Source organism: Geotrypetes seraphini, chromosome 13, assembly GCF_902459505.1.
Source record: "Geotrypetes seraphini chromosome 13, aGeoSer1.1, whole genome shotgun sequence".
NCBI lineage: Eukaryota > Metazoa > Chordata > Amphibia > Gymnophiona > Dermophiidae > Geotrypetes > Geotrypetes seraphini.
Window position 1 is genome coordinate 80,407,493 of NC_047096.1, and position 12,267 is coordinate 80,419,759.

At 35.2% G+C, this 12,267-nt stretch overlaps 1 protein-coding gene across 7 annotated transcripts in view; it reads right to left on the reverse strand.

Moving 5' to 3' along the window:
• Window positions 1–93: 93 nt before the first annotated feature.
• Window positions 94–12,267, reverse strand: part of HOXB3 (homeobox B3) — a 52,348-nt gene continuing 40,174 nt past the window's right edge. For 5 of the 7 annotated variants that reach the window (XM_033918060.1, XM_033918061.1, XM_033918062.1 and 2 more), the window contains 3 exons: window positions 8,579–8,641; window positions 2,806–3,357; window positions 94–2,216 (listed from right to left, as the gene is read on the reverse strand). In XM_033918060.1, coding sequence (XP_033773951.1) covers window positions 1,450–2,216; window positions 2,806–3,238 — 1,200 coding nt within the window. In that variant the 5' untranslated portion in view covers window positions 3,239–3,357; window positions 8,579–8,641 and the 3' untranslated portion in view covers window positions 94–1,449. Of the gene's footprint in view, window positions 2,217–2,805; window positions 3,358–5,996; window positions 6,853–8,578; window positions 8,642–10,360; window positions 10,837–12,267 lie in introns of those variants that run through there. The other 2 variants (XM_033918063.1, XM_033918065.1) reach the window with 2 other exon arrangements.

Sequence of the window (12,267 nt, forward strand, 5' to 3'; positions counted from 1 at the left end):
CAGAGAAAGGTCTCTAGCATTTTCAAAATCCCCAAATTAGATAATGAACTTAAGTATTATTTCAGTTTTATGCCCAACTAACAGGACAAGATAAAATGTAAAACAGAAAGTTTATTTAAGAATTATGGAACAGACAACCCTTTAGCAAGAAAAATACCAAGAACAAAGAATCTGTCCAATGGGGGGAGGGGAGTAGCTATACTTCATCTAATTCAAGACTATACAATTACAGTCTGGATCTCCTCTCATGCCTCCAGTAGAACTAATTACATCATTCATAAGTACAAGGATAACAGAAAACTACTGGCTTCTCTAAATTACAAGAACTAAAATAAGTTTGATATTACAATAACAGGAAACACAACGTTCTTTATAACAAGTAAAGACTAAAAAAAAGTACAATCTGTTTCTTTTTCATATAAATACATAATGTTGGGGATAAATAATACAAAAGAAAAGAAAATATCTTAATTGGATATATTAATCAATAAATAGATGACCACCAGAATACACACTTGAAAGACATCACGATTGAGTTGACCAATGTCTTTCAAAGCTATTTCACCCATTAAATGTAAACTCTAAGTGCATTAAAGATGTCCTTATAAAAAGCATTGGCTAGTACCAAAGGCAAATTGCCTTTCTGTTTTATTTTAGAGGACAATTAGTTAAAATATACCCTGTTTCCACATTAAATTAGCGAAGATGTAAAAGATTGTTTTTCAAGGAATCCTATGGATCGTGTTGAATTGAAGACATCATAGTACAAAGAACAAGGGGGTGACCTAATAAATCCAAACCTGATAACTATCCCTTTGAATTCAAGATTTCCATCTCTTTGGACTTTCAAAATAACATTCAGCTTTATTGCAGGTATTTCTTCTGAATCTTTCACATCTCTCAAGCCTTTGGAAAACTACTAAATTCAGCACATGAAAAATAGTCAACCAGCAGTAGAGACAATTTGATATGAATACTTTAAAAATTAAAACAAAGAACTCTAGGTGGTGACTTATTGAAGGTTATGGGTAGTTTCACATAAATCGGTGTGTATAATGAGGTTTTTCTATTCCTGTTTATATTTGAGAACCCACAAATGTTAAAATGGAATTCATCTTTCTTAAATACCAGTCATCCATACATATCACATGAATGCTTTGTAATATGTCCATTTTTGATTTCTGTAAAACTGCCCACATACATTCACAAGCATATGTGTTGAAGCAGAAATCTACATTCAAGACTTACATATGACAATGTTACATTTATTTATGAACATTACTGCTGAATAAAATCCGTTACCAAATCTGTGAAATGCAAATAACCAGTCTTTACTCTGAACTAACTATTGTCAATTTAACACAAATGTTTCCAAATGAAAAATTCCATAGGGGGGATGTTCATCCCCCGCTGCACCCCCCGTCTTCACAGTCATTACAAATCGGCCAATTACAGATGGGTCAATTTGGGCGCTTCTTGAATTCTGCCCTGAGATGGATGGTGTGTGGAAAGGTCTGTATATGTTGGATGTGTGTCACAAGGTCCATGATGCTGGTTTGATGATATTGGAGGAGCCCCATTGTAGTCAATGTTGGTTGATTGGTGATGTGGCAGGTGATTGAGGCCATAAAGAGAAGGGCCAGAGGCTGGCATACAATCCACATAGTTACCTCCAACATACACTGGACTATTTTGCATATTGGGAGTTCCATAGTTCCCCCCATTACCCTGTAAACCATGAGGATCGTATTCAGGTGTGGGCGTGGTGTTGGCATATTTTTGTTGTGAAGGACAACCTTTAATGGGATTCTGATAGCTGGTTGCCATAGTATAGGCATTCTGGTGGGATTTATTGAAAGGTGGAGGAGAAGGAGCATCATAATTATTTGTCATTGAGTGCATGGAGCTCAGGAATCCTGCAGTTGATTGCATAGGCAGGGGTGGGCTGCCTGTAGGTGAGGGTCCCCCAGAAGAGGACCCCATCCCCTTTAATTTCTGATCCTTTTTGTATTTCATCCTACGGTTTTGGAACCAGATTTTGATCTGCCTTTCGCTGAGATTGAGCAGGTTCGCCATTTCAACCCTCCGAGGCCTGCAAAGGTAGCGATTGAAGTGGAATTCCTTCTCCAGCTCCACCAGCTGCGCACTTGTGTAAGCTGTGCGTGCCCTCTTGGAGGCGGAGGAACCCGGGGGGCTTTTGTCACTGCTGCAGCTATCTGCCAGTTGAAATGAAATAAAAGATAATTACTACATGCAGAAATTGAATGCATCATTTCTTAATAAATCCTGTAACAGGCTAAAGTCTTAACCCCCTTTAGGTTGGTCTGCACTTTATAATCGTGGCATTTATTAAGAGTTCTGGTCCTCAAAGCTGCCCTGCTTTAAACAAATGTGATCATGTCATAAGGACAAGGATTTTATGAGCATTTATTTATCATTAGATTATTTTAACATAATTTTAGAATAAATGTTTTTTTCTGGTACTATTTATAAGGATAAATCTGTGTATATTCAAGCATATATAATAGAAATAAATATAGTTATTTATTTTTCATACAATGCTTAAGTGTACAACTATACAGATATTTACAAAAAGTATTGATATTTAAGTAACATGTAATCAAACTCCTTAAGCTGATCTGTATAATGTAGAAAAACTGAAACTCTAAATTTTGTTTTGTTAATATTTCAAACATTGAAAAATTATTTATGTTTTCATTCACTTTACATCAGAATATTTTGACTAATGGCCTCACCTCACAACCCCTGTTAGGAAATAAATATTTTTAAAAAACAGTTTTGTACCTGTGGTAGGGGAGCTGGTTTTCTGTTTCGAATTTTGTCTTGATTCTTTCATCCAGGGGAAAATTTGTTTAGTGAGGGTGGCGTTTGATCCAAGGCTTGCCTTGGTGGGGGCAGCTTTACTGCTACTGGGTTGGTTATTGCTGCTGTTACTGTTGCTGTTAGGGGCAGAGTTTTGGGGTGGAGAGACGGGTGGGGGTTGATGATGTTCAGGGGGCAGGCTTGGACGCATGCAACTTCCATTCAGGTCTTTACTTTTTGGATGTGATGCTGTGTTGCCCAGGGACTGAAGGGAGCATGCAGACCTCTGATAGTCATTCTCAACCTGAGAAGTTTGGAAGGGTTGTTGTGGACCATCATACCCAAAACCATTGGCACCCTGGTATGAATAGCCTCCAAAAAGAGTTGAGTTGTCGTAATAAGTGGTTTTCTGCATCTCTTGGATTCCCAAACTTTATTTTCAGCCACTACCAGGGTCCTGACACCCTTACGGAAGAACATTGGCACCCCAAAGTCACGTGACAATCCGTTTCCAGTTATCTATTGGAAGCTGACCTAAAAGGTTAGAAGAAACACATAATAACACTGCACTGGCTATGAATCCATCTTAGGTAGTGAAAAGCACATGACATGAATAGATTTCTACATAACAGAACTAGCAGATGTTCTGACTAGATTTGTTCTGATTTCTCATTTAGATAGGCTTATCTAATTAAATATTTAATTTTTAAGTTAAACATTTCTGGAAGAAAGATGCCTTCTTAAAATGTTTGTTTTCTTAAGCTGACATATATATATATATGCTTGAGTACCTGAATAAATTCATGTAAACCATTCTGAGCTACCCTGGGAGAATGGTACAGAAAATTGAATGAATAAATAAATTATATATATATATATATATATATGTATATATATATAGTTAAGAAAGGTATAATAAATAAAGTTGGATACCATAGTCATAAAAATACATCACATATCTAATGAAAATATGACATAATCAGACTTCTACAGCGTTAAAGAAAATTTCAGTTTTTAATTATGTTAAATAATAAAACCCAAATGTTTTCAATGTATAGGAGCAAATATCACAAAGGAGTCACACTATTTTACAGTCCTTGTTTGTATAGTTTACTTTTTCTATGTAAACTAATATTAACCTAAAGTTAACTTTATATCAATGTTAGTTGTTAGCAAAAAAAAAAATAAATTTTAAAATCATTATTTACAAAATTCTTTGTTAGGTTGTATTTGCACATATTTCTAAATATCATTTTTTGAATATATTTCCTAACAGATGTTTATTGCTATTTTTCCTATTAAATACTATTTGTTAATTCTGGTTGGTATTTTAGAGAATTTACACATTAAAATACAAAATGATATATATATATATATATAAATCAACTTGCACAATCACTTTTGCTTTAAAATATATTTGTCTTCAGGTTTTGGGCTAAAATTTAGCATTGTTCTCCCCCACTACCTCCCAGACTGAAAAAAATAAAAACCGGAAAAACCGGTATTGGTTTTCTGTTGCTCAAAGCTTGAACTTTTGTACACAAAAAGGAATAATAGTCTTGGCAAGAAATAATTTGATGTATGTGAATCACTCAAGCAGTAAACAGATCTTTAAAAGGCTGGGAGTTTTTCAGAACCCTTACAGAAAAAGAGGATCTGCTAGCAGAGTTAACATTTTTGGGGGGTCCGTTGATATTATTTTCCTATTTATACCATACTTTTCATTATATAATCATATTCCTAACAAATTGTTTAACATTTGGCCTATTGGTTTTACTCCTACCTGTAAGACATTTAACAATTACTAGGAAATGTCTACTTTCCCAAATAAATATTCATTGTTTTATTGCTCTATAATTTATGTTCAGTTTCCAAGAGTATTATTATATATTTGCATCTGTAGATATAATTTTATAATTTGTAAAATATTAATACTGATACAACATTCTAAAAGGGAGCTTTTTCATTTCATATGATCACTCAGAAATTGCCAGAGGATTTTAAAAATAATCAAATGTATATTTTTTCTTCTTTTTTAAATGTGATTTCTATATCTAAGGACGAGATAATTTATAAACCAATGAGTGCACAATTAACTATTTTTTTATAATAAAATATTTGGTTGAATTGCATGGCTGCTTAAGGAATAGGTTTTAGGCCTGCCTGATGTTTATCGTGTGTTATTTTTTGAAAGAGAGTTAATCAGAAACAGGCTAAAATAATAGAAATGACAAAAGGTTTTAAAACATAAAATAAGTTAAAGCTAAAAGCCAAACCCGTTGTGCTTAGATGGGCTTTTTCTATCTCATCTCTCAACACGTCACAAATGTCGCTCATTTATCTTCGTTGCGGACGGCCGGAATCCTAATTATTTACTCCAAGGAATTGTTTAAAATCTCAGCCAGAATAATAAATATTAAATTATATCATGTTCCAATTAACTCCAGTAGGGTCTATCCTAGTTTGTTTTTCAATGTTAACAAAGCTTTCAAGTTTCCTTGCAAATTATAATAGAATTAAATAAGTAAGAACACTCCCATCTGGGGAACTTCGGCAAGAAATGCGAGGCCAGAAAAGGCAGTGGACGTTCAGACTGGAAACAATGAACTAGAAACTGGCAGGAGGTTTTGGGGAGCCCTGGAAATGTGTACAAAGAGCAGGGGGAAATCCGTTTTCTTTTATTACATATCTCCATGTTGGAAATCATAAATTCTATAATCTTATCTTTATACATTATTTAATTTCACATCATTCCGTTATCCATTTTATTAAAAAAAAAAAAAAAAAAAAGAAAGAAACGAAATCTATCATAAATAGACCCTTTATAAAAGCATAAACAAAATCAAACATTCAAGGGTGGACAAGCAACGATAGGGAGGTGCTCTAAAGGCACCTCAAATCCTGGAGCCTCTCTGCATGAATCTGCTTTGGAAAATAAGGAGATTCCTTAGATTTTCCGATCTTCGAAATAACTAGATTCGAGTATAAGCAAAGGCTTTTGATGTGGGCAGGAAATAAAAAGGGGGGAAAAAAAAACCCCCGACTGGCTGCGTGGAAGGAAGCTTAAAGCTTGTGAACTCTTCTTGAACCGAGATTGAAGTCATATGGTCATAAATCACTGGGACATATACTCCGCCATTCACAAAGTGATAGCCTATTCGAGTCCAGCTTACCTTAGCCTCTGACGAGGAAAGCACGGGCAGACATAATATATTTTCACATCCAGCACCAACGCAATCAATAAGCGAGAAATCTCCCCTGTTAGGGAATATACAAATCCGGTAGGAAAGCCAAGGATTTGCCAGTGCAGGCTGGGGTACAGCTGCTCAGATTCACTCCGTTTGTAAAGGCAAAGATGGTACAGCTTCCAAGATCCGTAGAAAGCTCATGGCTTTGAATGGACAAGTCTGTGCTTCTGGTTGCCCTGTAGACTGGTACGCCCTGCTCGCTGATAACAATGGCCTCTTCTTTTCCACAGCCAAATGCGAACAGAAAAAGCCCAAGTATACATGCCTTCCTTGGGAATTTTCAACAGAAAAACTGGGAGATATTTTAGTAAAAGGCTAAGATTTGCTTTGGAGAGCTGGGCAAGCCAAGGAGCGTTAATCCATGCTAAAGACAGCGTCACTAGTGAAACATTATGCTAATTGCAGACGTGGTGGACAGAGAGGCCTAGACTGGAGGTAGCAAAGCTTTTCTGTAGATTCACGTGCTTAACAATTTGTTGTCTATCTGTGCTAATACACCATTTGAATCTATAGAATTTCATTTGGCTGCCACTTCTCAAGCTTTATTTCAATAATCGATACCAGGAGCTGCTCTCAAAAATTGGCTCTAGATTTGTTTTCCCTTTTGAGATAAATTTCGACAAGTAATAAAATAGTAATTTACAAAAAGTTTGAGAACGCACTAGAGACGAGGGAGTGAGAATCTTCAGAAAGGGGAGGGAGCTCACAGGCCAGCAAATCGTCAGTGTGAAGAGCTTAAGGGGAATCTGGATGCAGCAGCACCAGCAGAGGTTCCTGCAAACTTTAATGGGAAAATTTTGTGTTAGTGCTTCAGAATGAGGGATCACTTTATCGCTTATGTTCTGAAGAAAAGAAAATTTGCACTTCAAAAGAGGAGGCAAAAGAAAAATACAAAAGGCACATAAAGAAAATAAGCAAGGAGGTGTTTAAGGCTAATTTTTTTTAATGCAAGACACTATTCCTGTCGTTTATGGCTAGGTAAGATTTATGCTCCCTCCCCCTCCCTCCTTCCCCCCCCCTCTCTCTCTCTCTCTCTTTCCCTGGTAGATGTAAACAGGAACTTTAAAAGATGCATTTCATGTAGGTACATGAAAAGAAGCAAGTAAAACGGCGTGGGAAGAAGATGGAAAAGAATTTGGGTGTCTGCACATTTTTCTATTGCACTATTGTTGCATGTTTCAACTATTTCTGCTTTCTAAAATGTTTTTTTCTGGCATAACATTTGATTAAGTGCTGACTACTAATTTAAGTTTACAAAATAAAGGAAAGAATACGAATATCTAAAAGAATCATTAACAAGTTTTTTTTGGTTGTTTTTGGAATGTAATGTTTGCATTAATTATTTTGATGTATTTCTTCTTTTTGGTGTCTACTAAACAGCTTTTAAGGAAAATAGTTGAATTATTTTACCATATTGTGCTTTGAATGTTTTAATTTTAACATTTTCACCCATTCTTCTTACCACAATCTTCAGATTTAAAAAAAGGGGTTACAATGCTGGAAAACGCTCTTATCTGGTTTTACTAATACGCATTGGCATTCATTTTTATGGTCTATAATCTAAATCATTCAAGGGAAAATCTCTCTTTTGGTCACCTTAATATGGCTTATGTATGAGAAGGCCACTATGACAGTGGAGACTCCAACAGGGAACTGGAAACACAAGCTACACCAAGATCACCTTAACAAGCACTGAAAATTCTTAGTAATCAAGGCCTCTAAGTGCTCAGTTCTGAGTGACTCTAATGCAGGACAAATGTAAAAATCATAAGCACTTTGCAAACACCTTTTCAGAATTATCACATTTTCCCTAAGTATTGGGAGGAACATTGAGATCCTAGAATGATAGTATGTTTTTGAGATCCATAATAGGCTTATTAAACATTTTTTCAGATTGTTTACTTTATTAAGTTGAATAAACCTAAAATTTCTTCAATTGATTCAAGATCTTTTCTGCTATAGATAAAGGATACCTGAAGTACCCTCTCCCCACTCCTACCTCCACCCCCAACAAAAAATGGATTCAAGAATCACAAACTGCTAATTTGTAGAAGAAAGCAATATACTTGTAAAATAACTTTTGTAACTGTGGGAATACAGGTATTTTAATGTAAATATGTTTTTGTTTCTTTTAGCACTAATCACTCCAATATTTCTCAATTTTTATAAAGTGGTTTTACATTCAGGTACTTTATCAAATTTCCCTATCTGTCCTGCTGGGCTCAAATTCTAGTGTGCCTAGGGGAGTGACTTGCCCATAGTCACAAGGAGCAGCAAGGGATTTGAACCCATAACCTCAGGGTGCTGAGGCTGTAGCTCTAACCACTACGCCACACACTCCCCACTGTAAAATTTAAATCCAGTTTGGAAAAGACAGTATAAAATGCGTATGTATAACTTAAATTCTATATGCTATCTTTTTACTTCTGTTGTATAGTTTTGTCAAAGTTTTAAATGGATGAAATGTATTTTTATTTTGAATAATCAATATATTCTATCAAACTCACCGATTTTCAGTTGCCTTGTCCAGTAAATATGAAACAGCAGAGGAAGTGAAATGGGAAAAAGAACTGTAACAGAAAAAAATACCACAGGATGGATCACCAGTTCCCAAAAAAAATTTGAATTGAGTTCACCTGCACACTAAAAACTTTACACGTCTTTTTATAAATTATAGGTATGAAAAGTCATTTATAATCTATTTAAAGTGCTACAGCTTTTTGATTTTTAAATGACATATAGGGCTCCTTTTACAAAGGCGTGCTAGCGGTTTTAGCGCGTGCTTAGCGTGTGCTAAAATGCCATGCATGCTAGCTGCTACCTCCTCCTCTTGAGCAGGCGGTAGTTTTTCAGGTAGCGTGTGCTAATCTTGTGCATGCACTAAAAACGTTAGCACACCTTTGTAAAAGGAGCCCATAGTGTTATTATATTATATGCAAAATTATATGTAGTTAGATAAAAAAGCATAAGAAACTAAAATATTTGCACAACACCGGAGGGTTTGTTTTGGATTATTATAGTAAAAATGAAGGTAAGCATGAAAATTGTCCATAATACACATATTTTAATCCTGATCTTTTATGAACATTAGTTTTATTATTATTTTATGAAATTGTAAAAGCATTGAGTTTACATTTTTAATTATGCTATTTTGAAAGTCAATTATTCATTGTTTTTATTATCTCCTTAACAAATCCTCCAGTCATTTGTTTTCCTATAAGATACATTTTAAGCAATTAAATACTTCTGCTATAGTATCCACCAAACATGAACTTAAGCAGTTAGGGTCCATATTCCAAAATGCCAAAATATGAGTGATAGTAATACTCTGCCTTTGCCTTTAGCAAACTTCACTATTGTAGCGAATTAAGGGATACTTGCTCTATAAAACACACACACATACACACACAGCTATCAGTTTTGAAATAGTTCAGATAGCTCTTTAACAGACACATATTTTTATTTTGAAATACATTTTGGTGCTATTATAATTCTGTTTCCTGTTTGAATGTTGATGTTATTGATCTCAAATAACTGTTCTTTCCTTAACCTTCTCCTGTTTATTACATCATCCTAAACATACCAAACACATAAATCATGGAAGACTTTCTTGAATTTTCCAAGACTGCTGCCTATAATTAATATTCTTTTTGTTGCAATCGCATATTCTGATGGTTAGTTTTCGTTTGAATTCTGCCTATATCTAGTAGGGGTTGCTGAAAAGTTTTCAGCCCAACCAACAAAGTTGGGACAGTTTCCATGAAGGGCTAAACACTTAGTGCATCAATTTTTCACTTTTTTCATTCAGTATTTTTACAATGGAACGACAAAGTGGAAAAATCACTGAACTATATAGCCCTCGATGGAGACTGCCCCAACTTTGTTGGTTGGGCTGAAAACTTTTCCGCTGCCCCTCTAGAGCTTGCTTTACTAAACAACAAAAGAAGGTTGATCTTCCCAGATTAGATTTGGCTAGATTGAAACCAAGTCAATTTTTTGTCTTTAATTTCAATGCAGAAAACCAAGTAAAAGGGTGAGGCTGTGTTAAGCAGAAAAAAGGAACAAAACATTTTTGTCTTAGCTAACTGTTCAGTACTTTTACATGTAGAAGAAATGGAAGGAGTTTCTGATGAGAGATTTTTTTCTTCACTTTTCTTGCATTAAAAAAGTCTAAAAAGGTATGAAGAAGCAATAGATAAGAATAGGTCCAAGTGTAATATTTCCAACTTTGTGTGACAGTTCAGAGTTCTTTCTTTCAAATGATCTTTGTTAGAAGCGTAATAACTCACCAGATTAATGATCAATCAGGGGAAGTATATTTTTGAATTGCCTCCAAACATAAAACAAAATCAGGCCCCATTATTTTTGACTTGCTAAACATCCTCTAAAATTTCTTCCATAATTCACTGATCGTGGAAAGTCCATCTTCAAAACTTTTCATTCTGAATTTTTGCAATCAGAGTGTAATAGTTATTTAGAAGTGGCCGACCAGAGCTTCAGTGGATAAAAGGCCTTTTTCTTCCAAATGCCAAAATAATGCCTTGACTGATGCGCTCACGTGACCGGTGTACGTCAACGTTTTGCAATTTTATTGAGAATTTGTTCAATGAACTACTTTTTAACCTCTGCAAATACTCCAAAATTCGCAAGCTGTAGTCTTCTATGTTTTTCTTTGAGCGACTTTTCTGAAAACTTGACGGGGTGTTCTTTTCCTGGCGACAAGAAGGAGGTGTGCATCTATGCAACGAAGCAGATCCAACGTTTCACTCTGGCTTTAAGGAAAAAGAATGAAAGAAGGATGTAAAATAAAAAAAAAGTCTTACATCTGGCAGCTTCCTGGCTTGAGTGGAGGGGGTTGTACTGAAAGTGGCAGAGGCGGCAGAACAGAGCTGTGAGGTCTTTCTTCACCCTGAAAGTGAGAATCTGATTTTCTGCTGTGTTGGGGGGGGGGGGGAAAAAGCCGGGTACTGCTCTACTTTCCACCCACATTTTCTCCTCATTTAGTGGATTTACAAGTAGAAGATTTCAGCTACTTCGTTACAAATTATTAGAATTTTTTTCTGGATGAATGGGCTTCATCTGCTGGAATCCAAACCTGTATAGAATTGATTGTTGATCCTGATTTCCGGATAGAATAAACTGTGATTTTTATTTTTTTTTTTTTATTTATTTTGCTGAACATGGAGCGCAAACTCTTCAGTACTAAAAAATAAATAATGGATCTCACTGCAGAAATGCAATGGTTATTTTGTCAGACATTTTCCATAAAGGAATTGAAAAAGGGCTTCAGCTATAGTAAACCGAATAAGAATATTGACGGGGGAAAGAAACATTAAACTTCAGTGTCACCCACTTTTTTCATGCAATGTCTAAAAGCACGGTTGTATTTATCCCTAATGTCAGTACTTCTGCCATGATAGAGAAGGTGGAGTGCTCTTCTTGCTGGACATTGTAAGTTATGGGTCACTGGCCCTGCTGGATACAGTACACTGCTTTGATTCATCAAGCTCGTCGCTTAAATCAAAAGCCTGGGCCTGGCAGGAATATCCAGTTTCCTGCACTACGTAGTTAATTTTTAATTAGAAGGAAATAAATGCAAACTGGTAATCGTTAACAGGGTGTCAGTGCCCTTATTCTGAAAACATTTTAACTGGACCTTAGGGTTTCTAAGGTCACAGACCCTTTCTAAATCAGTTAAGAGTTAGGTATTATCTAGAAAATGTTTCCTTTTCTTCCTAAGCATATACATAATACAATATCTATACTATCGATTTATCTCTAGCAGCGAGCTAAGAACATGAATATACATTTTAAAAGTATAATCTAAAATAGCAAATATCTGTCCATATCTATCGATAGCTCTTATTGTATAGGAGTCAGAGATTTGAAGCAGTACAACATAGCAATTTATAAGCAGTAATCACTTGATTATTTCCTAAAACGCTTACTCTTCTCCTACATCATTATCAATAAATAAAAGCGAACTCCAACAATATGAAACTCATTATGCTGTTATAAGGTTCTAATTAAGGTCTGAAGCCAGAATGAGTCTATTTCCCAGTATTGGAGAAAAAGTACAAAAAAATAAACAGTCAGAAAGCAGCAACAATAGATGGACTCTGAATTTCAAAAAAAGTCCATTAATATCAATTTACTTCAATGAAAACTTTAAGTTCTTCATCATGTTGATGATTTA